The sequence below is a fragment of the Macrosteles quadrilineatus genome, unplaced genomic scaffold (assembly GCF_028750875.1).
Source record: "Macrosteles quadrilineatus isolate MER2022 unplaced genomic scaffold, UCM_ALF_1.0 Scaffold_2__2_contigs__length_208266976, whole genome shotgun sequence".
In the NCBI taxonomy this organism is placed as follows: domain Eukaryota; kingdom Metazoa; phylum Arthropoda; class Insecta; order Hemiptera; family Cicadellidae; genus Macrosteles; species Macrosteles quadrilineatus.
Genome location: NW_026542595.1, coordinates 186943809 through 186967858, shown reverse-complemented (window position 1 = coordinate 186967858; position 24050 = coordinate 186943809). Strand labels below are relative to the sequence as shown.

The 24050-nt window shown below is 34.5% G+C and overlaps 1 protein-coding gene across 2 annotated transcripts; it reads left to right on the top strand.

Moving 5' to 3' along the window:
* Window positions 1-1357: 1357 nt before the first annotated feature.
* LOC128986221 (hypoxia up-regulated protein 1) lies at window positions 1358-23965 on the top strand. 2 transcript variants are annotated; one of them, XM_054406450.1, is made up of 18 exons: window positions 1358-1480; window positions 3550-3676; window positions 5227-5492; window positions 5861-6066; window positions 7096-7273; window positions 8174-8360; window positions 9421-9570; window positions 10736-10933; window positions 11185-11363; window positions 11859-11958; window positions 12479-12906; window positions 14073-14241; window positions 14804-15088; window positions 16083-16190; window positions 16808-16874; window positions 18633-18896; window positions 22398-22468; window positions 23303-23965. In XM_054406450.1, exons 2-17 carry the CDS (start codon window positions 3551-3553, stop codon window positions 22427-22429), a joined length of 2943 nt encoding a protein of 980 aa, XP_054262425.1. In that variant the 5' UTR covers window positions 1358-1480; window position 3550; the 3' UTR covers window positions 22430-22468; window positions 23303-23965. The 2 variants fall into 2 exon arrangements, with proteins under 2 accessions (XP_054262425.1, XP_054262426.1); XM_054406451.1 differs by lacking the exon at window positions 1358-1480 and adding an exon at window positions 1651-1669.
* The last annotated feature ends 85 nt before the right edge of the window (window positions 23966-24050 follow it).

The window sequence follows — 24050 nt, the reverse complement described above, 5'->3', positions numbered from 1 at the left end:
AACATGGTTTTATCTATGGTTAAACTATGGTTTTGTCAGATTGTGATGTGGAAAGCGAATAGGGACCTCTTGTATGGAATTTTAGATTTTGAGATATATATATTTGAATTCCTTACTAAATTCCGAATCACGATTTTTTTTGTTAAAGTTATAGGACTTTGAAATTTTGTTATTGAAAGGGGTCATTTTGGGAAAAACCCTTTTGAAAATTTCAAATGCGCATAAAAACAGTTTTTTTCATATTTAAGAAACGATCTTGGTATCAAAAGAAAGCTTATAAAATGTTCCACTTTGAAATCAAACCCGATTTTTGTCTTAACTCTCGGTAGTTTTCATTTAAATAATTGTTTTATTGAAGTATGTAGTAATAATCACATTTCAGAAAAGGACCTCTTGTCGGCGTTTTGCAATTTCTTTCTCAACCATTTTGTAGAGCTTAAAAAAAGAAATAATTTAGTATATTGAAGCGCTGTTTTATGTCTAACGGTCATGGAGAAATTTCAAAAAAAGTGTAATTAAAATTCCCATGTTAATCTTATGGAGAAAATGAAAATTGTTGTAGTTTACTTGTTTATGGATATATGTTGATAAAATTTGGCAAATTTATTTATTTCATTCTATACTATTAAATTAACATATGGTCAACACTTTTTACCTTCCCCGTAGCAGCAAGCATAAGCACTGGTTAAATCTAATGTTATTTAAATTGGGAATAAATATGTCTTATTTATGGAAATATTTTTAGTAAAAATGTAATCAGACAAGTTGAAATTCGCTTAGTCTGCAGGTTTGCTGCGGCGGGGGTATTTTAGACTTGGTAAAACCATTGCAGTATTTTGCATCTTTTTTCTTTTGTATACATTCCATCAGGCTTATATTGTAATATAAAAAGACACAATTTGCTTAGCTAGTCTAATAGTTGCGTAATTACCAACAGGGCCGAACAGGGTTACTTTTCAAACGTGGAACCCTCACGTTTGACCACAGGTTGCACAAGTGGTTTTGAAACTGAGTTTTGATATTGAAGAAAAAGTTGCTATTCTACTTTTGGAGTGTGTTTGCAAGTTCCCGCTCATTATTTCTGATTAAGTATGGTTTGATACAGCGACGTGTTTAAAATCACTTATTCACCCCTAAAAGCTAATCAGACACAAAAATGTTATTTATAGCTTTGCAAATATATTTAAACATATAAGTAGTGTCTACTTTTTTTACTCGCAACTCTTTGGTGAAGTTCTCAACCAATAACAAATTGACACAAAGAAATCAACGAAATATAGAAGGCATTGATTGGATTTTATCTACTGCAGTGTAAACACATGGCTCTACGTGGTCCTTTATTGTGGTGAATGGTGAATGTGAACGTTAATCTTATTATCTTGTTGCCCTGCCACAGTTTAGTTATTGATACAGTTCGAATAATGTTATTCGGGCAATAAGATAACAGTCTTCTGTAAAACTATAATTTGAGTTAATTTTTGTAAGTATTTTAACTCATAATATAGACGTTTATGAGAGTGCAAATATTCAAAAGTCAAATGCCGTTCTGTTGCAGACGGCTTTTTAAAAAAGATTGGGTTAGTCCATTTTGACAAGTGTGCTAGCAATATAGTAAGTTATACGATAAAATCTTTAAAGCGTGTTTTCTTCTAACATAAAAATAATATAAGTAAGTTAAGTAACTTAATTTGAGTTCAACCTAAAGTTTCACTATCACAGACTTGTAAGTTCAGGCCTAGGCTTACCCAAATTACAATGTAGGCCCAGGCATTCATAGGTCATCCATATTAGGCTATGTAGGGCCTACTGTATGCCATATCTTAGGCTAGGCCTATGTATTTTTTTGTAAAATGGTAGGCCTCGTTGCCATTGAAATAAATAAATAACTTAGGCCTAGGCCTAAGTTACGAAAATAAGTAAGTTAGGCCTAACTTAAGTTAGCCTGTGCCCAACTTAGGATTTTCAATGCTCTGATTTAAAAGGGTTGGGGCCTTACCTAATACCTACGTCAAGATTAATTTGTGCTGGATACAATATTTTAGTTTTTATCATATAATTTAGCACTTGTCATCCTACACTAGGCCTAGATACCATTGAAATGTAGGGATGAGCATCCATGGGTCAACCATCGCTGTAACTTACCCTTACTAACTAGCTTAACCGAATGAAATAATCAATATATCGAATAATCGATGTATCGAATAATCTATAGCCTACATTTATATCGAATATAGGCCTATCGATATTTTTCATTAGAATGAGTGTAGGACGTAAACTATAGTGCAGCCTTATACTGTTGCAAAAACATCATTAACAAGTTATTTATTGGGCCAGACTGGCAATAACTTGCATAGCCAAGTTGCCATAAGTTATCCCCAGATTTCCCTGTAGATTATTGGATTCTATTAAGTATGGAAATCTGGTGTTAGGCCTAGCTGACTATTTACATGTAAGTTAATAAGTTACCAAAAACTTAACTGATAAAGGTTAGGCAATTTCGGGACTCTTGTGCAAGTGACTTTGTTTGAAATCTTTGTTCACTTTAGTGGTCAACTATAACTTAGTGATCTTTTTGAGCGATAAAGTTCATCTATATGCAACAAAGTGCAAGTTTAGAATCTTATCTTTCAAACGGTATAAATACAGTAATATTTTTTTTGCTTGGGGAAAATTCCCAAAAAAGAAAATAGGCTAGTGGATATCTAGTAGCTAAGGCAAGGCGTTTTTGGAAAATATGTTTACTTAACCTGATTGTTGTTTTATTTCCATCCATCAAATCCATTCCTACATTTTTTGGTACAGTGCCACAAAATTGTTTTATTATTGTTTTTAAATCGTTGTTTTATTTGTAAGATGTTATGTCTTACGGGACACCCTTTAGGCCTAGACTTCCAAGCCTACTTAAGCAGTGTAGGCCTTTGTAACTTTTGAGATTTTAGGGAAAAGCATACCTACTTAAAAGGTGTGGTTAGGTATACTTTTAGTTATTTATAACGTGGATAACATTAAAAGATTCATACAAACTTAATTTAAGAAACAAATTTGGGAAAATCGCAGATTAAGAAATCACTTATCCATTGAAACAGAGTTAGGTATTATTTTATAGACTAAATTATAGAAAGCTTAAACGTAATTTATCTTGTTATTTTTTTGTTATCTTTTCATAAGTTACTGCTCATGTGCTTAAAACACATATATTTTGTAAATGATGTACGGTATCCGTTGATATGAATAAATAAATAAAAGCTGATAATTAGTAAACCATAAGAAAATATAGAACAGCACTTATCACGGATAGTTATTAAAATGTAAACTTGTTTTCAATTGTGTTTTTTTTGCCAACACGTAAAGTCCATGTTTTTAGCCTTACTAAATTTTCATGTTAATCTTGCAAATATTTAGCCTATATAGGCCTAGCTCAGAACAATTTAAAGATTTAAAACTGGTCTTTTGATCTGTTAAAATTACATTAGGGCCTATGTTGTCTTTTAAGAACTTTGAAGATATGGTGCTTTTAATTTTCAAAGAATCTTTTGCAATTAATTTCAGAATGATGAAGATTGTCGTGGGATTGACACTACTATGTCTGGCTGGACTTTGCCAGCAAGGAGTCAAAGGAGTAGCCGTGATGAGTGTGGACCTAGGCACGGAATGGATGAAAGTGGCCATTGTATCTGTAAGTTTTAACTTTTACTTTGGTACCAATTTTTTACCCAACATATAAATCGTAACCTTTTCATATTTTCTTTTGTCCTTGGACGCTAGGCTTTAGCCTGGGATAATTTGTCACATTACTTCATGCTAGGCCTAGGGATTGTGGCATTATCACTCGATTGGTGAGATTTGAACATGGGACTTCAGGGATGAAAGTCCTGTGGTGTAGGTACCAGGATGACATCATAATTTAAAGTAGGCCTACCTACCATTTTAACTTGGGAATGGAATGCTCCAGTTAAGGATTTTAGGATTTTAAGTGCAGTCTGTTGAGGTTTGTCTGGGAACCCAAACAAAAAGAGAATTTATTGTTTCAAGTATTCTCTTTTAAGTGGTACACAGTAGGCTATTAATATAAAGGCAGAGCTTTTTTACCTGCGATATTATCACGATCAGCAGAAAGTGACTGTAAAGATGGTGCAAATTAAATTTATTGATTTTGCGACTAATTTTTATTTATTACTCATTATTATTAAATTTGGATTATTGTTTTTAAATTGGCTGGTTTATCCGGCTAGGGACTCAGTCCCCTGGTGGCAGTAGCAGGGGTTCTACTGCAGCCTACTGTAGATTAAAAATATCCACTAAAATAATTAAAATTAAGTCTCCTTTTGTTTATATTTTAAGAGAAGGGTTTTTCATTTGGTTTCACTTTCTAGTTTAGCAATGCACTAGTTTAGCAATGCAATGTATATGATTGAATTTTATGGCAATTTTCTGATTCGGATTAGGTAGGCCCACACTTTAAAAATGTTTATTTTTGTTCCTTTAATTTGCTGATATAAATTAGTTAAAGGCTTGTGCCTTTTCACTTTTTTGTAAAATGTAGTCTATTTTTTTTATTCCTGCAATAAAATTTTTATTTTATAACTTAAGTAGGTACTAGTAGTAACCGTGGGAGGACTTGAGTGTAAGTGAGAACATTTTTTCCCTCTACAAGATGATATTGATATTGATTAAATATCAAAAGTCCATTATTGTATTGGTTTACTTTATGCCTTGTTGACAACATTTTATGTGTTTGTGCCAAACAGTATTGTAGCGACATTGAATATTTGATGATGGATTATACCAGGTATTGATTTGATTGGTTTATATTCTACATAATAATTATACTGTAAAAACATATCCTAATAACATTAAAACTAATTAAAATTGATTTCTTATTAGGTCCAGTGTTATCATAGGCCTAAGGCGTTACATGAACGGTCAAACGTTCGTCTTTATTTGTTAAGTAATAGTTAATTATTGTTTGTATTTTTTTTTTATTTGAGTTTTTAGTGTGATGACTCGAATCAAAAGTTGTCTTGAAAAATCTAAAATAAAATAGGCCCTATGCACCAGATTGTTTTTAAATGGCACTCATATTCCTTGTCAAGCGAACCCATGTAATTAACTTTTGTTACCAGTGTTGGGCGTGTTTCAATATGTTTATTTGTTTTAATTAAGATAGCCTATATTTTATGATCCAAGTACAATACTAAGTTAAATCTTCAAATTTCTATCTTACAGCCTGGTGTGCCAATGGAAATAGCATTGAACAAGGAATCCAAGCGAAAGACTCCTGTCGTCGTGTCATTTAGAGATGGCGAACGGACTTTTGGTGAAGACGCACAAACTGTTGGAATCCGATTCCCGCAGAACAGTTACACCTACTTGTTGGATTTGGTTGGCAAAACTGTTGATAATCCTATGGTGAAGTTGTTCCAGAAACGCTTCCCTTACTACAACATTGTTCCTGACCCTGTAAGAGGAACTGTAGTTTTTCAGCATGACAGGTTGGTTTATTATGCAATCTGATGATTATAAGTACTTGAATCAAATGAGCAAAACAGTAATATCACTGTTAAGTGTGAAAGTAACAAAAAACTCTGTTCTTTCCAATAATCTTCAAACTGCAGAAGTCAAGTAATAAAGTTTTTTTTTGCTTGGAAATTTTTCAACATTTTTAGTTTTTAGCTGTCACCAAAATCGGGTAGCATCATTATTTTTACAAAATTTAGTCAAAAGTTTGCAAACAGTTTTTTTTTAGAATAAAAATATTTGTAGATTTTACATTTTAGCAGACAGGAGGGACTCTTAAAAAATAAAATTTTTTTGTATGATCTAACTAAAAATAAATTCACCTTCAACATATTTATTTCAGCGAAACCACTTATAGTGTGGAAGAATTGATAGCCATGATTTTCCACAAAGCCCGTCATTTTGCTCAAACTTCAGCAAATCAGGCTATCAACGAGGCAGTGTTAACAGTCCCAGGGTATTTCAACCAGGCTGAGAGAAGAGCTATCTTACAAGCAGCTCAGCTAGCGGACCTTAAAGTGTTGCAACTCATAAATGACTACACAGCAGGTGAGCTAAATCTATCAAACAGATAATTTCTTGTGGAATTTATAGAATTATGGGTCGACCTATTAGGTGTGAATAGTCTGACGTTGATTTAGGTCAAACTCAAAGCCACCACCTTTTTCGGTGCTCTAACCGTGTCAAGTGTGAATACAGTCTAATTATGTCTTTTAAATTTATCATAAGCTTTTGGTTCACATAGATAATTTGTCCAAACATAGTAGTGCGTTTTAATGTCTCAAGTATATTAGGTACCAAAATTTTAGCCATACCTTTAAACAATTTTGCTTAGACAATCAACTATGTTTTTTATTGTTTTGCATCAAGTTAAGTCTGAGCCTTCACAGCTTGGTTATAGCTCTCACCCAGGTGAAATAGTTATTTGTGCAACTAGTGAGAAAAGTGAGCAATTGACTCACTCGAGAGAAATCCTTACTCACGAGCCGTAGGCGAGTGAGGAATGGTTTCTCGAGTGAGGCAATTGTACTTTGAACTCAAGTTGCACATTATACTTTTCCTACAGTTACCATAAAACAAATAAATTGGTGAAGAAACATATCCTATTTTTACACAGAAGTGAACTTTTAATACAACATTTAATGTGAAGTGACAAATGCAACAGTGCAACAGCTGACCAGCTGATTTACAGCCAGTGCTGCCAACGTATTTCGCGCGCATACGACGTTGCCTGCATGTTACGTGCTCACTATTTCGTGCCTTCACGTTGCAAATCTGGAGTGAGACAAAGTAATTAGAGTGAGACAATGTTAACATTGTCTCACTGATGAGCGAATTGGCCACTTTGCTTTCTCAAATCAGTGAGAGAACATGTACATTGTTAGGTAACTGTAGGAAAAATGTGTTTCATACCCATAAAAAGAATTGTGATAGTCTACAAACCTTGGTTGCAAATACCTCCATTCAGACTTCAACTAATTGTACTCACTAAACTTGTCTTCCAAACTAAATTCAAATTTCAGTAGACACAGTATGAACAAATTCAAAACCACCTCTGAGTAAATGTTGATTTTTCAGTGGCCCTCAACTACGGTATCTTCAGGCGGAAGGACTTCAACGAGACAGCTCAGTATGTTATGTTCTATGACATGGGGGCGTCGAGTACAACCGCTACCGTGGTCAGTTATCAGATGGTCAAAGTCAAAGATAAGGGAATTGTAGAAACGCACCCTCAAGTGGCTATTCTAGGTGTTGGGTGAGTAGTCAAGTCACTCATCTCTGTCTACATTCCATCCCCTTGTTAAAGTTGTTGCCAAGAATTGAAATTCAATAAAAATTCCAATCAAATTGAATCATAATGGACGTAACATAGTTGAATTGAGGCACCGATAGGATGTGCTTGTGTAAATTACTGATTTATTTCAAATACACCAACTTTTCAACCAAGCTAAACTGATTACGACGTATTGTAAAACTTTGTTGTCATATCAACTATCTCAGTTACAAAAACTAAACCACTTAGTAGAATTTTAGACTGTAGTACACCCTGTGAGGCTATTTGAATAAAAAAAGGCTACAGTCGGTATATAGATAGGATATAGATGGGATATCTAGATATATAGCCATATAGATGGGATATCTACTATTCTATAAAATATCAATGTAGGCTACCTAAAAGTTAAGTTAGAATTTATTTATTCATGTTTTAATTTTAATACTCTGATAAAATGATCAATCTATTTTTATTTGTTTCGATTAATTAAATCACATAATAACTAGAACATTAGAAAATTAGGTAAAACACGTGAAAAATATGGTTTAAGGTTGGCATACTCTTTTAAGTTGAAGCTGAGTAGTTCCTACCGATAGAATATAACTCTTAATAAGCTCACCTATGAGGCTGATGTGCCAAGGGACATGGTCCGCACTCAAAGATAGCTCCAGCGTGTGCTCTATGAAATTCTTACCTATATTTGTTATAGGTACTTTTACTAGATAGCTGGGATATTATAAACTTTAGCACTATATAATCTCCTTTACAAATCCAAAGGCGATTGATCAAAATTGTGTTATAAGAGCTCTAAGGGGACCATTTATCAGCTTTAGTTTCAATGTTGTTTAATTGTCCACATTTATTATGAATCTGGGTTTGCAGCTATGACAGAACCCTTGGAGGGTTAGAAATGCAACTTAGACTGAGGGACTACCTTGCCAAAAAGTTTAATGAGATGAAGAAAACAACAAAAGACGTGTTTGAGAACCCTAGAGCCTTAGCGAAACTGTTCAAAGAAGCTGGTCGAGTTAAGAATGTCCTTAGTGCTAATGCTGATCACAATGCTCAGGTAAAACATCATGTCTTTAGTAAATGGTTCACACAGTTTAGTACTAATTGAGATGAGAGACTCCTTAACAAGAAAAAAAGCTGTAAATAACTAAGCTAAAAGATTGAAAATGTATATTTTGTAACATTAACATTTCAGTTTCTGATTGTATGCAGTAGTACAAAAACAGTGAAATTCAAAACAATACTTCTGGGTGTTAGAAGTGAAATCAAATTTTGAGTAAACTCCCGACTCAAAGTGAAAGTTAGAATCTTTTGTTGACTTTTGTTTTCACGTATTTCTCCTATATTGAGAAGCTATTACCGTAGGTGTTGTGGTAAGACCTAAATCAGTTACCAATGTACTTTTTAATTTTTTTCTTCCCAAGAGGTCTTGCAAATGTTTATAAGTTAATAAATTTTAAGTTATATATGTTTTGTTCTGATTTCAATTAAATTTGGCATGCAAGTTCATACAGTTGGACTGGATAAATTTGCAAATTCGCAAACGAGTTTGACAGGATTGTGGTAACAGGATCTTATAGGGTAAAAATAGATTTTTCTCATTTTTGACCCCCAAAATATAACATGTTGCAATCGTTTTTGAAACATTATTGTAAAGCTTAAAAAAAAAAAAAACTAAGCGTAGCCTAATTGGTAGGCTACTGAAAAAAAACTGGTCATTTTAATTTCCTATGCCATTTTATAGAAAATTTGTAACCTGTTTTTCGTTTGCTTGTTTATTGATCATACAGTTTACCAAATTTTTTTATTTTATTAAAAGCTTTCGATATTTCACTAACAAAAACACTTTATTACCTTCCCTGTAGCATCAATCGTAAGTACTCGTTAAACCTAATTTTATTTATATAGCCTAGCTGATAAACCTGACAAGTTTTAAGGAAATATTTTATTACAAAATCCTATCAGACAAATGGAAATTTGCTTAGTCTGCAGGTTTTCCTGCAATGGGGGTATTTTGGTAATAAGCAGAAACTGATTATTAAAATGTACTACTGACTAATACATTTTTTTACTTAATCTAACACTCATTCATGTAAACCTGTTGTTTGTCACATTAGATAGAGGGGCTGCTGGATGAGATAGACTTTAAACTGCATGTGACAAGAGAAGAGTTTGAACACCTCTGTTCTGATCTTTTTGAAAGAGTAAAAAATCCCGTTGAACAAGCTCTGAAAGTTTCTGGGCTTTCAATGGATATAATAAGTCAGGTAAGGTTTAATAAAATGCTAGAAACAGTTGGTGTTAGAGTATAATGAAGAGTAGAGTAATTTTTGTATTTTACAAAGAGAACAGGAAACAGAATACATTTTTGTAATATTTATTAATTTAATACAACCTATAAGATTTATAAATGTAGCTGATGTTTGTTTTTGTTATTATTACTGGTTATGTTGTCTTGTCTCGTAATGGTTGCTATTTCATTGAAAATTATTAAAAAGTATCCTTTCTCCCATTGCTATATACAGGGTGGCTGAAAAGTAACTTGCACCCCTCCCCCCCCCTTAACTTTTGAACCTTTAGAGATATTTGAAATCAATTTTCGGCAACCTTCTTAGAAATGAGGGGCTACAATAATTATAGTTAATTTTGAAAATTTTGCCCTTCAGTGAGGGTAGGGGGTAGCTCAAAATGGTTTAATGGTTTGTTATCATTTTACAGGTCTTGATAAAACTAAACAATTAACATCAAGAAAATAGAAATCGGACCACTAATAACAAAATGGCAGTTAAACATTACTTTTAATAACCATTGTCTTAATAATTTTTAGCTGCCATTTTGTTATTAGTTGTACGATTTCTATTTTCTTGATGTTAATTGTTAAGCTTTGTCAAGACCTGTAAATGATACAGAAATCGAGCATACTTCCTATTTGAACAATTTGAGCTACATCCCACCACCACTACCCCTAAGGGCAAAATTTTCAAAATCAACCATCATTATTGTAGCCCCTTATCTAAATAGGTTGCTGCAAACTGATTTGAAATATCTCAAATTGTTAAAAAGTTAAGGGGGGTTATTTATTTTCAGCCACGCTCATGGTTATTTGGATTTGATAAGTTTTAGGGCACCATTTTATTATTAGTTATCCGATTTTAGTTTTCTTTATGTCAATTGTTAGTTTTGTCAAGACTTGTAACATTATACCAAACTCGACTATACTTACTTGCCGTTCGAAAATTTTGAGTTAACCCCTTCCCCCACTGAAAGTCAAAATTTTCAAAATTAACTTATATAATTATATTAGCCCCTCATCGCAAACCGATTTCAAATATCTCAAATAGTTGAAAAGTTAAGAGGGGGTGCGAGCTACTTTTCAGCCACCCTGTATTGTAAGTAAACAATCGGCTCATTGGTTCAGCACTGGCTGTGCAGGTAGTGCTGGTGGGAGCTGGGACCAGAGTACCCAAGGTACAAGAGAGACTGTCAGCTGCTGTCAACATGGAGCTGAGTAAGAACCTCAACACTGACGAGGCGGCTGTGATGGGAGCTGTGTACAAAGCTGCTGACCTCTCTACTGGGTTCAAGGTCAAGAAGTTCATCACCAAGGACGCTGTTATCTTTCCTATACAGGTGATTGTAGGTTAGGTTTATTAGGTTTTATTTGTACGATTGATACACCAGTGTGCATATTTAAAAGCAAAGATGGGTGAAGGATGAGTGTTGACAGCTTTGCTACTGACACAGCTGGAGTGTGATTTGGTCTGATACTACCTTGACATAGTAGTATGTATTGTAACACAATCAACTTAATAGCATGGTAAATTAAACTGATTGTAAGAAACAATCTTTTTAAAAGTAATGGTAACCTTTTTTATTTTCAGGTTTTATTCGAGAGAGAAACCACATCCGAAGAAGGTTCAAAACCAGTAAAGAGGATGTTATTTGGTCCAATGAATCCTTATCCTCAAAAGAAGATCTTGACATTCAACAAGCATCAGTCTGACTTTGTTTTCACTGTACACTACGCTGAACTGGACCACATACCTCCACATGAAGTAGAGTAAGTTTTACCATCAAGAATATCTCAGAATATGGTCCAGATTTATTAAGTGTTTATATTAATATTCACAAGTTTCAGCGCCTTGGAGTCTCACAAGATTTACAAATGCTGGCATTTCTTACCATGGAATGATATTATGCTGTATTTAGCTGTAGATGGCCTGACTTATGACACACACAGTGACACTTGATGAATCTTCCACCATATTAATCCTAGCAATATAAAAGCAGAATTTGTCCACTATTGAACCAGCAAACCAAGAACAAGAGCTTTTATTTCCCTCGTTTACAAGCTCAGTTAGCGCTTAGTTAGGCCTACTCAACTATTTTTAGTTAACTATAACTGTCAATAGTCACCTTAGTCTAGTAGCCAAATTGTGTGGAAGCAAATTCTGCTTTTATAAGAAATTCAAGAATCAAAACGATAGATAATAGTTCTAAAATAAAATTACCATATGAGGTACCCCATATCACATTTCATATTTTTATTTTTTAGTGTGATCGGGTCATTGAACCTTTCGTCAGTCAGTTTGTCTGGAGTGGCTCCAGCATTGGAGAAACACAAGGCCCCTAACACAGAGTCTAAGGGAATCAAGGTAGGTCTGACATCTGTCTAGAGTTGTTACTGCATTTTTTAAACAATATGAATACAGTTCGATACCAGATTTCAGATTCAAGCTTCGTTTTGCATAGTAAAGTCCAAGATCAAAAAATTAAAGAATCTATTTTTTAGTGTGATTCAAATTAAAAGATTCATCTTCAATAAGTTTACTTTAGAGTTTACAATTTTAACTAATTTCCTCAGCTTTGGCTGAGTTTGTCCTGAAACATTATGAAAACTTAGTTTTTTACTTATACTGATGGTAAAGGTCAGCAATAATCTTTTAGATAATGAACCACAATGTTATAAGTTAATATAAGTAACAAGTTTAACCGCATGGGTTTTGAAAGGATCTGAAAATAAAAACACTACAACGACCTTTCTTTGTTTCAAATTATCATATAAAGTTCTTCCATATAACAAACTGGTAATAAATTGCCATTATACCGTGTAAGTGACAACATTACTTGGATTTATAAGCATTCATCAAAACTAATCTGTTTGACCAATTTCAGGCTCATTGGGTGCTAGATGACAGTGGCATTCTGAGTCTAAGCACGGTGGAGCTTGTGTTGGAAAAGTCCATCAGTCCTGAGGAGTTAGAAGCGGAGGAGTCTCCTCTGTCCAAGCTGGGCAGCACCATCAGCAAGCTGTTCACTGGACCCGAGGACTCGCTGAAGGAACCTCTGGAGAAACCGGTACACGAGGAGCAAGACGAGTCTAAAGAAGCGGAACCAGCACCTCCCAAGAAAGAGGAAGGAGCAGACGGGTCAAAGCCGAGTGAAGAAACTGTCTCAGGAGAAGACAAAAAGAATGCAACGTTGAAAGACGGAGAGAAGAAGAAACCGAAATTGGTTGTGTTGAAAGAGCCGATTGCAGCTAACCTGTCAGAACACGTGGTACCCGGCTTGGCGGAAGAACATTTACAGCAGTCTATTGCCAAGTAGGTACCACAACGTTGTTATTGACCATTGTAAAAATCATAATTGTTGTATAAGTTAATCTCTTTGGGAATTACAAGTGAGACTAATAAGCTATGGCCCATTTAGCAATTTTTTCTTGTACTGAATGTAGAGCAGTTAAGTTTTACAAACAACCAACATTATACACAAATCCTGATAAATAAAATAATGTTCATGGTCATTATGTGTTGGAAATAATTGTCTTTTCTTTTCAACTGTAGGCCTAATAGTCCTACTAAAAATTACTCATTGCCCGCGGAAGCTAATAATCATATGAATTAATGATGTGTTTTGCAAATAAGGTAGTCTACAACGTTTACATGCACCTGGTTTTTACCCTGGAACTGTGTAAAAAAATTACCCAAAGTACTGATTTATAGTTTAATCAATTCAATTTTTTTTGTACATTTATACATTTAACTCCAAGTAAAGTAGAACCAAAAATCCGAACCAATTGGGACCGGAGGTAGTTCAGATAGTTCTGGTAGTTCAGATTACCGATTTGTTCAGATTTTCAAATATAGCTTAGAAATGTCTAATAGACACATAATTAGGCCTACAGTATTAAAAATACAGTTCTAGGATACAGTGAATGATATAAAAATAATGATTTATGTACTTAGGTATTTTTGTTATACAGTATAACTGTAATTCATTTCTTGAAAAAAATATGTAGAGCTTATACATTGGAAACGAACAAAACACAGACTGGCTCGGCGCGTTCACTCATTTCCCTGCCAGGTGCCGACTGTTTGGCCCGCGAAATTGTAAAACATCTGTTGTCTTTGTGCTAATTCAATTTTCTTAAACTCTCCGGAGTGGTTTGGATTTTTGAAGTTTCAGATTTTTGACGTTCGGATTTTCGACTCTCTATTGTATACAAGCCCAGGAGACCATAAGGTCTAGTGATAGAACTTGGGGCTTCAGAGCCCGAGGTCCCGGTTTCAAATGCCGCCAATCACCAATAGATTTTATTTATGTGATAATGCCCCGACTCTCTAGTACTAGCCTGAAGTAGTGTGTAAAACAGTTCTGGGCTATAACCTAGCGTCTTAGGATGCAAAGGTAGAACAAGGATACAAGCCTGGCCAAAAAAATAATTAATTAATTTCTGACAGAACTTTACCACTTCATGTTTTTTTTTCAGGATAGAAACCCTGAACAAATACGACGCAGAAAAAAGTCGAAGAGAAGGTGCTCTCAATAATCTTGAGAGTTTCTTGTTTGATGTAAAAATGAAGTTGGAAGATGAAGATGAGTATAAATTTGCAGCCACTGAAACCGAGACAGAATCTATAAACAAGATGGTGGCAGAGGTTTGTTTTTAACTATTATCATTTCTGTCTAGGCTGTAACAAACTACAAACTAGGTTGTGTAGATAGTAAAGAGAACTATAGTCCAAGCTATCAAATTGATTGTGTAAAGATAGTCTTTATGCCTTTAGTCTTTAGTCTTTATGGGACAAGATAATTTAAGGTACGTGAGCCTTTGCGAGTATGATAATCCCGCACCAGATTTCGTCTTGTGCGGGAACCACCATACTCGTCCGGTTAACACCTATTTCCGGACTAGTAACGTAATAAAGAACATTAATTATTATAAACTAATAACTAATAACTTTACAGAACTGCTTAAAAGGGTAGTTTTGATAGAAAATTTTAGTAGCCTAGTTAATGTGAGTAGTTTTTTACCATACTACAATATGGATGTTAAAACTTAAAAGGTCAATATGAATTTTGGAAAAAAGGTTGATTATTATTTCTAACATTAGCCTAAATGTTTTAAGCTTTAACATATGAAACTATTTGGGTAAAGTAACATCGGTAAGTGTTATTAAAGTAACAGAATCTATTGGCTTATCACTTTGTTCTGTTCAGCTCTCGGATTGGTTGGATGACGAAGGGTTCTCGGCTGACGCAGTTACCTTTGAGAACAAACTGTCGGAGCTGAAGTCATTGACCAAGCCAGTGTGGAAGCGTGTGAAGGAAGCTCGGGAGAGACCCGAGGCCATAGCAGCACTGAGGTCTACAGTCAACGGTAGTCGCAACTTCCTCTCGACCATCAAGAACATGACAGCGTCGCAGACAGTAGACGAGGGAGATCCTCCGATGTTTACACAAATAGAGTTTGACACATTAGAGAAAGTCATCAATGAGACTGAGGTAATTATGTCAAACTACAGAGTCTGGTTTTTTAAAAGTTAATTTTGGTGGTAGGTACAGTAAAACTTCAGATTAACCAAAATAAAGGGAATATAAAAAGGTAAAAAAACCATTTTATCTTGCAATTTACGATCCAGAGGCTTACCCACCATGAAATAAAGGAAACAAGATTGTTTTGCATAACCTATATATATATATATTTTTGGTTAACCAGTGCTTGGAATTTAAGACTTTAAACATTGTTATAATCAAAGGAAAGGCTTACCTTACGATCCAATTAGTTAATTGTGGAGACCTAGATTTCTACGTCGAAACATTATCGTCAGTCCTGTCCTAGGCAAAGCTAAACTTTTAACTTGTTGTTTTTCTTTTCTTAGTTGAAATATTGTCAATTTGATAGAATTTTTATAAATACAAACATTGAATATATACAAACTAGTGTACCTGTTGCTCGAAATCGAGCAATTGTCAAGTACCGTTATTACAAAAGTTCCTTAAAATAAATAACAGTCATAATTTTTTATGAGTTTAAAAGATTCAACCAAAAGGTTATGGATGTTAATATGGATGTTTCCTCTATGAAATATGTAGGTTTACAATTACATCAAGTTGTTGTGTTTTTCTTGTAGAGGTAGATCTAAATAAAATTTAAGTACAAAAAACAAAATTCCATTTTTAAAAAGATTTTTGACAATTTTCAGTGGGACCTATCCTTAACATTTTTACGTCTTTGATGAAAAATTACTGCCCTAACTTAAAATTTTTTAGTTGTATTGCCCTTGTATGTTATGTTCAGTAAAATTATAACTTAAGATTACGTATAGATTAATTATAAATATTTTGAATATTGGTTGGGGCGGCTATGCATCACCTATGTATCTCTGATATAAATGGCCCGGGAAGTTTGTAGTCTAAGTAAAACCATACCTGCAGGCCTGCAGGGTAAAATGTTAATCTATTTTTAGTTGTTTGAGTTTAATTTTATTGTTCACAGAATTGGCTGGAAAAAATGATCGTTGATCAAGGGAAGTTGAAACCGTCTGAATCACCTGCTTTGACAGTTAAAAGCTTAGTAGACAGGATGAGCAGTTTGGACAGAGAGGTAAGTGAATACTGCTGGACTACTGATTCAAATAACATTTAACTAGGGATGTACAATGAGTTATTTTAGGGTTAAAGTTAAAATGAAATAGAATTGAACAATTTCTAAAATGTAATATTTTTGAGGGAATATGTTCATATTTTATTATTAGAGGTATACAAATTAAGATGGTGTAATTTGGTTCAAATTGGATTTGAGTCGTACAGTTTGGATCAAATCGGATATTGAGTGGTTCGGATTCAGAAATTTTCATATTCAAATAATTAGGTGTTTTAAGTACTTAATAAATCAATACCGGCACTAAGGTTAGTAATTTAGGAAAATTTGTATTCATCTAAATTTTACCTAGTATCACTGAACAGTTTAAAAAACTACAGTAACTTTGATATAGGAATGTATAGAATTTAATTCGAAATAGATGGGTCCTGAAATTTTGGGAATTTTCGTGGAAAATATACTCTCCATCTTCAGGACTAAATTGTATTTAATTTGGTTTTTTTCTGAAAGGGACTTGTTCTAACCATCAACAAGTAACAATGATGATGTCTACGCCACTCGCAAACTTCTATTCTAAATATATAAAAATATTATGAACAATAATACTACTGTTTTTGCAGGTTAAATATTTAGTCAACAAGGCTAAGATATGGAGACCCAAAGTAAAAAAAGAAGAACCAGCAAAAGGTATAGTTGAATTTATTAGTTAGTTGTTTGGTAAACAATAAAAGTAATCATACAATGCTAAACACATTTTGAGAGGGTTGTAAAAGTATCAGAACTCAAAATTATTATGTTATATTATTTTACATATAACATTTTATAGGGATGGACGGGTCCCGAAATTTCGGGAATTTTTCGGGAAAAAAATATTCCCGATTATCGGGACGGGATTACATTAAACTCGGGAATTTTTCGGGACGGGATTTGGTCCGATCGTCGGCGATTTTTCCGCTTCGCGAGTGCCGATAACGCCGTTATTGCGAGCGATAGGTCCGCGAACGCAGGACCCGAAGTCATTTCGACGATTACGCCGTGACCGCGGAGTCATAACGATGATCGCGCCGTGGCCGCGATTATTGGACCGACGATCGCACCGTGACCGCGAGTCATAACGATGATCGGGCTGTGACCGCGGAGTCATACCGACAGTCACGCCGTGACCGCGGAGTGATAACGACGATCGCGCTGTGACCACGAGTCATACCGACTATCACGTTGTGACCGCGAGTCATACCGACGATCGCGCCGTGACCGCGAGTCATACCCACGATTGCGCCGTGACCGCGAGTCATGTCGACGATCGCGCCGTGACCGTGGGGTCATACCGACGATAACCCCGTGACCGCGAGTCATGACGACGATCGTGCCGTGACCGCGGGTCATGACGACGATCGCCCCGTGACCGCGAGTCATGCTGACGATCGCGCCGTGACCGTGAGTCATATCGACGATCGCGCCGTGACCGCGAGTCATGACGACAATCGCGCCGTGACCGTGGAGTCATACCGACGATAAGCCCGTGACCGCGGAGTCATACCGACGATCGCGCCGTGACCGCGGAGTCATACCGACGATCGCGCCGTGACCGCGAGTCATGACGACGATCGTGCCGTGACCGTGGAGTCATACCGACGATAACCCCGTGACCGCGGAGTCATACCGAAGATCGCGCCGTGACCGCGAGTCATGACGACGATCGCGCCGTGACCGTGAGTCATACAGACGATCACCCCGTGACCGCGGAGTCATACCGACGATCTCGCCGTGACCGCGAGTCATGACGACGATCGCGCCGTGACCGTGAGTCATATAGACGATCACCCCGTGAACCGCGAGTCACAAGTTTCTATAGGTACCTGTAAATTGTTACCCATTTTTTGGTTTTTATAGATCATTGCCACAAATGGTAAAAATTGATTTCGTATGTCTTTTTTGGTAACTGCAATACAGTACTTTCTTTTTATGCACAGAAAAAAATCCCGTCCCGTCCCGTCCCGAAAATCGGGAAGGAAATAAAAATCCCGTCCCGTCCCGTCCCGAACTAAAAATTCAATCCCGTCCATCCCTAACATTTTATCATATTAATACAATTTAACTAGTATATAAATTCTATACTAGATTAAATGGGAGTGGATTTTATACTTAATTCAGTTTACTTTTTTTCTTCTTAGAAAACAGATTTTATATAACAAACTATTCCTTTAGTGCAATATAAAAATGTTGAAATGGCAAACTTCCTTTTGATAAAAAAATAATTTGACAGGCTGACAGACTTTTAAGTTTTGTACTAGTGGCCGAGGTATATACCCATCTCTGTAACTACCACTAATATGATGTGCCACCATAATTTTTGTTAACTAGATATGACTGATTTCTTAATAGAATATGTTTAAAAAATTCAATCAATGGCTGAGGATTTTTTATGTCTCAAATAATTTTTAGACAAAAACACAACTTCAAGTACCAAAGAAAAAGGTGAAAAATCAGAAGATAAACCTACTGAAAGTAAAAAGGATGAAGAAAAACCTGCTGAAAGTAAAAAGGACAAAGAGAAACCTGTGAAGGAACCTCAAGAAGACGAGAAGTCTCCACCTTCAGTTGAAGAGGAACATAATACCATATATTTAGACGAAGAAACGTCAGAAAAATCAACAACGGAAAAATCAGAAGAGAATGTTACTGAACAGCCCAGTACAACAGAGACAAGTGAGTATACTGAATGTAATGTCAACCTAAATTAAACAATAGTCAAGAGGCTTCATTCATATTTGAGGTGTGGTAATTGAAATTAGGAGTTTTTGTGTAGGTTTTGTGTTTAAAAAATTAACAGCATTATAGGACTACAAGTTATGGATATAGTGTTTCACCCTATGCTGAAATTGTTGTTTGAATATGGCAGTGTTAGCGTGAATCACGTAAACTTACACATATGTCTTGTTTGTTTTGCATCAAAGCCAATTAAAGTTTTTTCCTTAGGCCGCATACATATATGTGTAGTCAAACGTTTTGTCAAGTCATTTTGAGCATTTAACGTATAGTTTGTTTCGATTTTCTAAACGACATGGTTTTTAGGTGAGGTCAATAATTCAGTTAGATATATATTTTTGGGCATTACTCATCTTTGAAATCAGGTGAGCACAGTCCTAACCCCAGCACAAAAAAAAAAAAAAAAAACAAATCTTTACAATACAAAATTGAACATTTCACTGACACTGAAAGCTTAACTAAGGAAGGTTACAAATTTTGAACTATTCACTAAATTGGAACCTTATTGGGGTTTTTGGCTCCAAGTGTTAAAGCACTTACACTAGATGAACTTAACACAAAGCAACAACATTACAATAGTAAAAGAAACCAAGGATGTGAGGTGAAAAGTGTATAATTTGTTTAAGAGTTAAGGAGAGTGTTATAACTTTTATTTTAGCTACAAATAACTTTCAACTAAGATTATTCTTGCTTATTAACCATCAAGTAATTTTTCAATGCACGTTTCGTAAAGAATTTTCTTCTTTCTCTTCCAAACTAATGATAATATTTCACACATACATTGTACATTGGCAGTGAAACACTTTGTTTACAGCTAAGGAGGAGGCAGATGTTTGGACGTCAGCTGTGATTGTGTTTGTGATTCACTTGCTGTTCGTTGTGATGTATGTTTACTCCTGTCCTTTTCCTGGTCACTAATACGGGGCTTGTGGTCTAGTCTTCTTCATTCACTAACTTGTTCTTGCTTACAATTAAGTGATGATGAAATTACATTAATTTGTAGACATTGGCATGAATGAAGGGGTGTAACATCTTCAATGTTTATTGTGTTCCCAATCATGTGGTACAATCAGGCCTGTGGTTTGCATGTGAACACCTCTCCCATCTACATTGTGAGGCAAACGTTCTCTTCCTTGTGCCCCCAACAAACCTAAAACATCTTGTGCCCTTGGCCCGAGCCCAGTGTCCCTGGGTACAATGACAGTTATGTTTTTGTGGAGTGAATTATGTTAAATGACGTTTTTGAAATAGCCCTGGTTCGTTCATAGTGTAAGTTAAATTAATCAGAATTTATTTTTGTTCAAAAGTTAATGACCTGTTCTAAAAAATACATAAAATATCCTTATATCAGGAATCAGGATATATTATTTATGTTTGAAATTTGGTCCAGGATACTTAGAGTAGGTTAATTTGGACTGATTATCGTTGGCATATATTACCAACTTTGTGAGTTTATGGATACTTAATTAGTGTGAATAATGGTTTGGTCCGCTCCCTTTCAATACATAAAAAATTCCATTGACATAGAAAATGCACAAAAACATTTAACCATAAAACCGTAATTGTTCATTAAATGACAGATTTTGCATGCATTGTCTATTGCTGTTCTGAACACTATTGTGTAAACTTGAAATCCTTATCACTAAGTAATCTTATGGCTGTTGGTAACTTGTTATAAAATTTACTGCTTAAAATTAATGGTCTTTTATCAGTCTTAGCAAGTCTAACATACGGAAAATTTATATTGCATTTTGACGAGTGTTATGGCTGTATATATCTCTCCCCGGCTTATCTAATTGTGGTCTTAAATATAAAAGGCATTGCTTAATAAATAGAGAAAACATTGTTAAAATTTGGTATTCTTTAAAAAAAATCAATACAGTCATAGTATCTATCTACAACAGCTATGACCCTAATTGCCTTTTGCTGCATATTAAAAATTTATTTTTTGGTGTGAGTAGGACCCCCAAACAAGCAACCCATAGCGTAAATGCTATGGAAAAGTCCATAGTATGCCTGTATGAGAGAAAACCGTTCTAATTCGCCGTTCGTAAACGTTTAAGTGCAAATATACTTGAACTCAGATTATTTTTTAAAACTACAACATGATCATGCCAGGTCAAAGTGGAATCAAAAGTAAATTCTAAAAATGTAGGATTTCTCTCATCATTGGCGTACTATGAACTTCTCGTAAGTTAAACAAAAGAGTATTTGTCTTATCATTATTTTAGTACAAGATTATTAGAAATTCCCAGTTTTCAGCCAGCTTTAGATTATGCATAGAGTCAACCAAACGTTGTTCATGATCTACATGTCTAGTAATGATGGTTGTGTCGTTGGCATATAGAACAATATTTGCAGGGATATTGACACTTAAGTCGTTAACTACTACCAAAAACAATAGAGGCCCAAACACAGATCCTTGGGGGACTCCACAAAATACAGGCTTAAGAGACGATACATAATTTCTCAAAACTAAGTATTTAGTTCTATTTGACAAATAATATCTAAATAAATCTAACACTTACCTTTAATGTTATAATGTTATATTTGTTTTACCAAAATTTCATGGGATACTCGAGCGAATCCTTTACTAAGATCACAGAATGTAAGGCTTAAATATGCAAGACTATTTTGAAATCTTATCAAGGCCTAATAACAAGTATCAATCAGTTAAATTCACTGCTACTTTGAACCTCAAACTTGTTTTCATTTCATGCAAAACTTTAAAGAACAAATACAGTAATGAAGTTTTATGGAGATTTAGCCATAAACGAGCAATCTCTGGCAAAAACATAATTTTCCATAGTGAAAAGGTAGATAACATGGTAACCTTTAAGGTGAGTTTAGTTTTGAAAAATTTTCAAACTTAAAAAAAGTTATAACTTATACAGAAAAGTCTCAATTACAAGACCTAAATAGGCCTCAGCAAGATTGGATGGCAATGAAAATGTTTTAAAATATTAACAAAATTAAATGTATATGTGCACAAAGAATACTATGGTCAGTAGGCCTATTTTGTCCACTCTGAGACAAGGACGTGGGTTCGCAGAGATGTATGTAGATTGAGGAGTTGGCAATTTGTGGGGTATGCAACACACAAACAGAAAAGGTACAGTCATTTGTATGTTAAATTACTGACAAGTATTTCTCAAGTACAGTCCGAGCAACCAAAGGAGTGTGATCTCACAATACTCAATCATTCACAGTGAGGTTTGTGTAGTCAAGACTCCATTTGAAACTGACTTAAGACATCATTAGTTGTTCCTATATACAACAAACCTGATAGTCTTAACACAATTTAACAAAAATATATGATATATGTTAATTCAAATCTTGCAAATCGTTTACAGGTTGATTTAAGGCAATTAATATGCCAAATGGGTTATCAATTAAATTTTTTTTACCATTTTAAATTAATTTTGTCTTATTTTTTTGCAGAGACAGATGAAACCAAACACACGGAACTATAACAAGAAGGGATTTTAGGTGTCCGATATGACAATTTAAAGGTATAGTCCACCATTAAAATATGTAGTATTAGATTTAGATTTTTTTTCATAATGATATAAAAGACTGAGGACGGATTTCCAAGGGGTTGGGGTTTGGAATACCCTCCATTGAGAGGCAAGCCCGAAGGCCTCCCTGGAAAATTCTTAAATGTCTGCCAATTGAAGAGGTTATGACCAACTAAATTGTAAAGATGTGCAATTTTAAAATTATTAGTTAGGAGGATCCTCCACAAAAAAGGACCCAGCTGTCCTTGATCATCGGGCTTTGAATAATAATGATTCTGACAAAACCCAAAAGAACTCGCTGATTTAAGACACGAAGCTGTTATACGTCCTGATTGGTTGACGCTGTAAAGATATCTGAATATATATAAACAATGGCAGTAACTTCTATATAGGACTTGGAAGAATTTTTTATTGTTTCAAGCAATTTGGTGTTTAAAATCAATTTGATTATTTTTGATACAACATTAACATAATTTATTTGCTGTTGCTCTAAATTTTTGTAATTATTTGGATATGTGTGTTGAACTACAAAAGAACCCTGGTGTGTTGAGGATGGTATTTTCACAAACAATGGGGTTTCCCAGATAATCTTGGCATTTAATGATTCATTTTGTTTGATTGCGGACAATCGAGTGACGTTGGGCTTACTAAAATTACATTTTAACCCAAAAATTGTGTTAACCTTAAGTAATAGTTATTAAAATTCTCTATTTTAAACAGTATTTATGATAATCTGGAAATAACGGTTACCTTAAGATGGTGCTATATAATCCGGCACCACCAAAGTCCCAATTATTGATGATATATAATTTGTTTTTATCTTTACAGGGACGAGTACTGGTGACAAGACAAGGCTGATTACCATCGAGTATTATTCAAAAGACTCGTTAATCTTTTTGTCTTGGTTTCCTTTCAGTGCTTTTGGTGACTTTTAAAAAAAAAACAGTGCACTGGTTTTCTCATTTTGTGGGTTTTACCACAGTTAGGCTACTAGTTTATATTTATTTTTTACCTACCTACCAAAATAAGTTCTTATTATTTCTGATCTACTTAAATATACTGTAGAATGAAATATGGTCCTTAAACAGTTTTGTAAAAACTGATTTAATAGATTTCACCTAAGTTTACCAATTAAAAGATTGTTGGTAAGATATAAATCATATTCTATTTTTCCTCTGTGTATCACTTGTGGTTGTGTTTGTTAAATGTAATTTATTGTTTGTCAAATAGTTTAACTATTTGGAAGTTATGTTGCACACAAATCAATTGATTGTTAATCGTGCTGTCATTAGCACTAATAGGTTTGAAATATTTTTTATATTCCACAAATCATTCCAATTACCGAGTTAGAATGCTTTAATTGTTCATGGAATGAATTCCCCTAATTAAGTTATTTATTTTGTCATTTATAGTTTGTACCTATGTGGTGATTCATAAATAGTTGATCTATAATGTTATTTTTAATTTATTTAATATAAAACTATGTGAAAATGAGTTTAATTTTTTTCCCGTCATGTTTATAACAAGGGTCGTTTTTAAGTAAGGGCCGTGTTATAGAGCTTTTATATAGATGTAC

Excerpts from the sequence above, each read along its gene's own strand:
- LOC128986221 (XM_054406450.1), top strand. The coding sequence starts at position 3,551 with ATGATGAAGATTGTCGTGGGATTGACACTACTATGTCTGGCTGGACTT. Across the intron at positions 7,274-8,173 it reads GTGGCTATTCTAGGTGTTGG|CTATGACAGAACCCTTGGAG; the intron begins GTGAGTAGTCAA and ends CTGGGTTTGCAG. Across the intron at positions 10,934-11,184 it reads CTGTTATCTTTCCTATACAG|GTTTTATTCGAGAGAGAAAC; the intron begins GTGATTGTAGGT and ends TTTTATTTTCAG.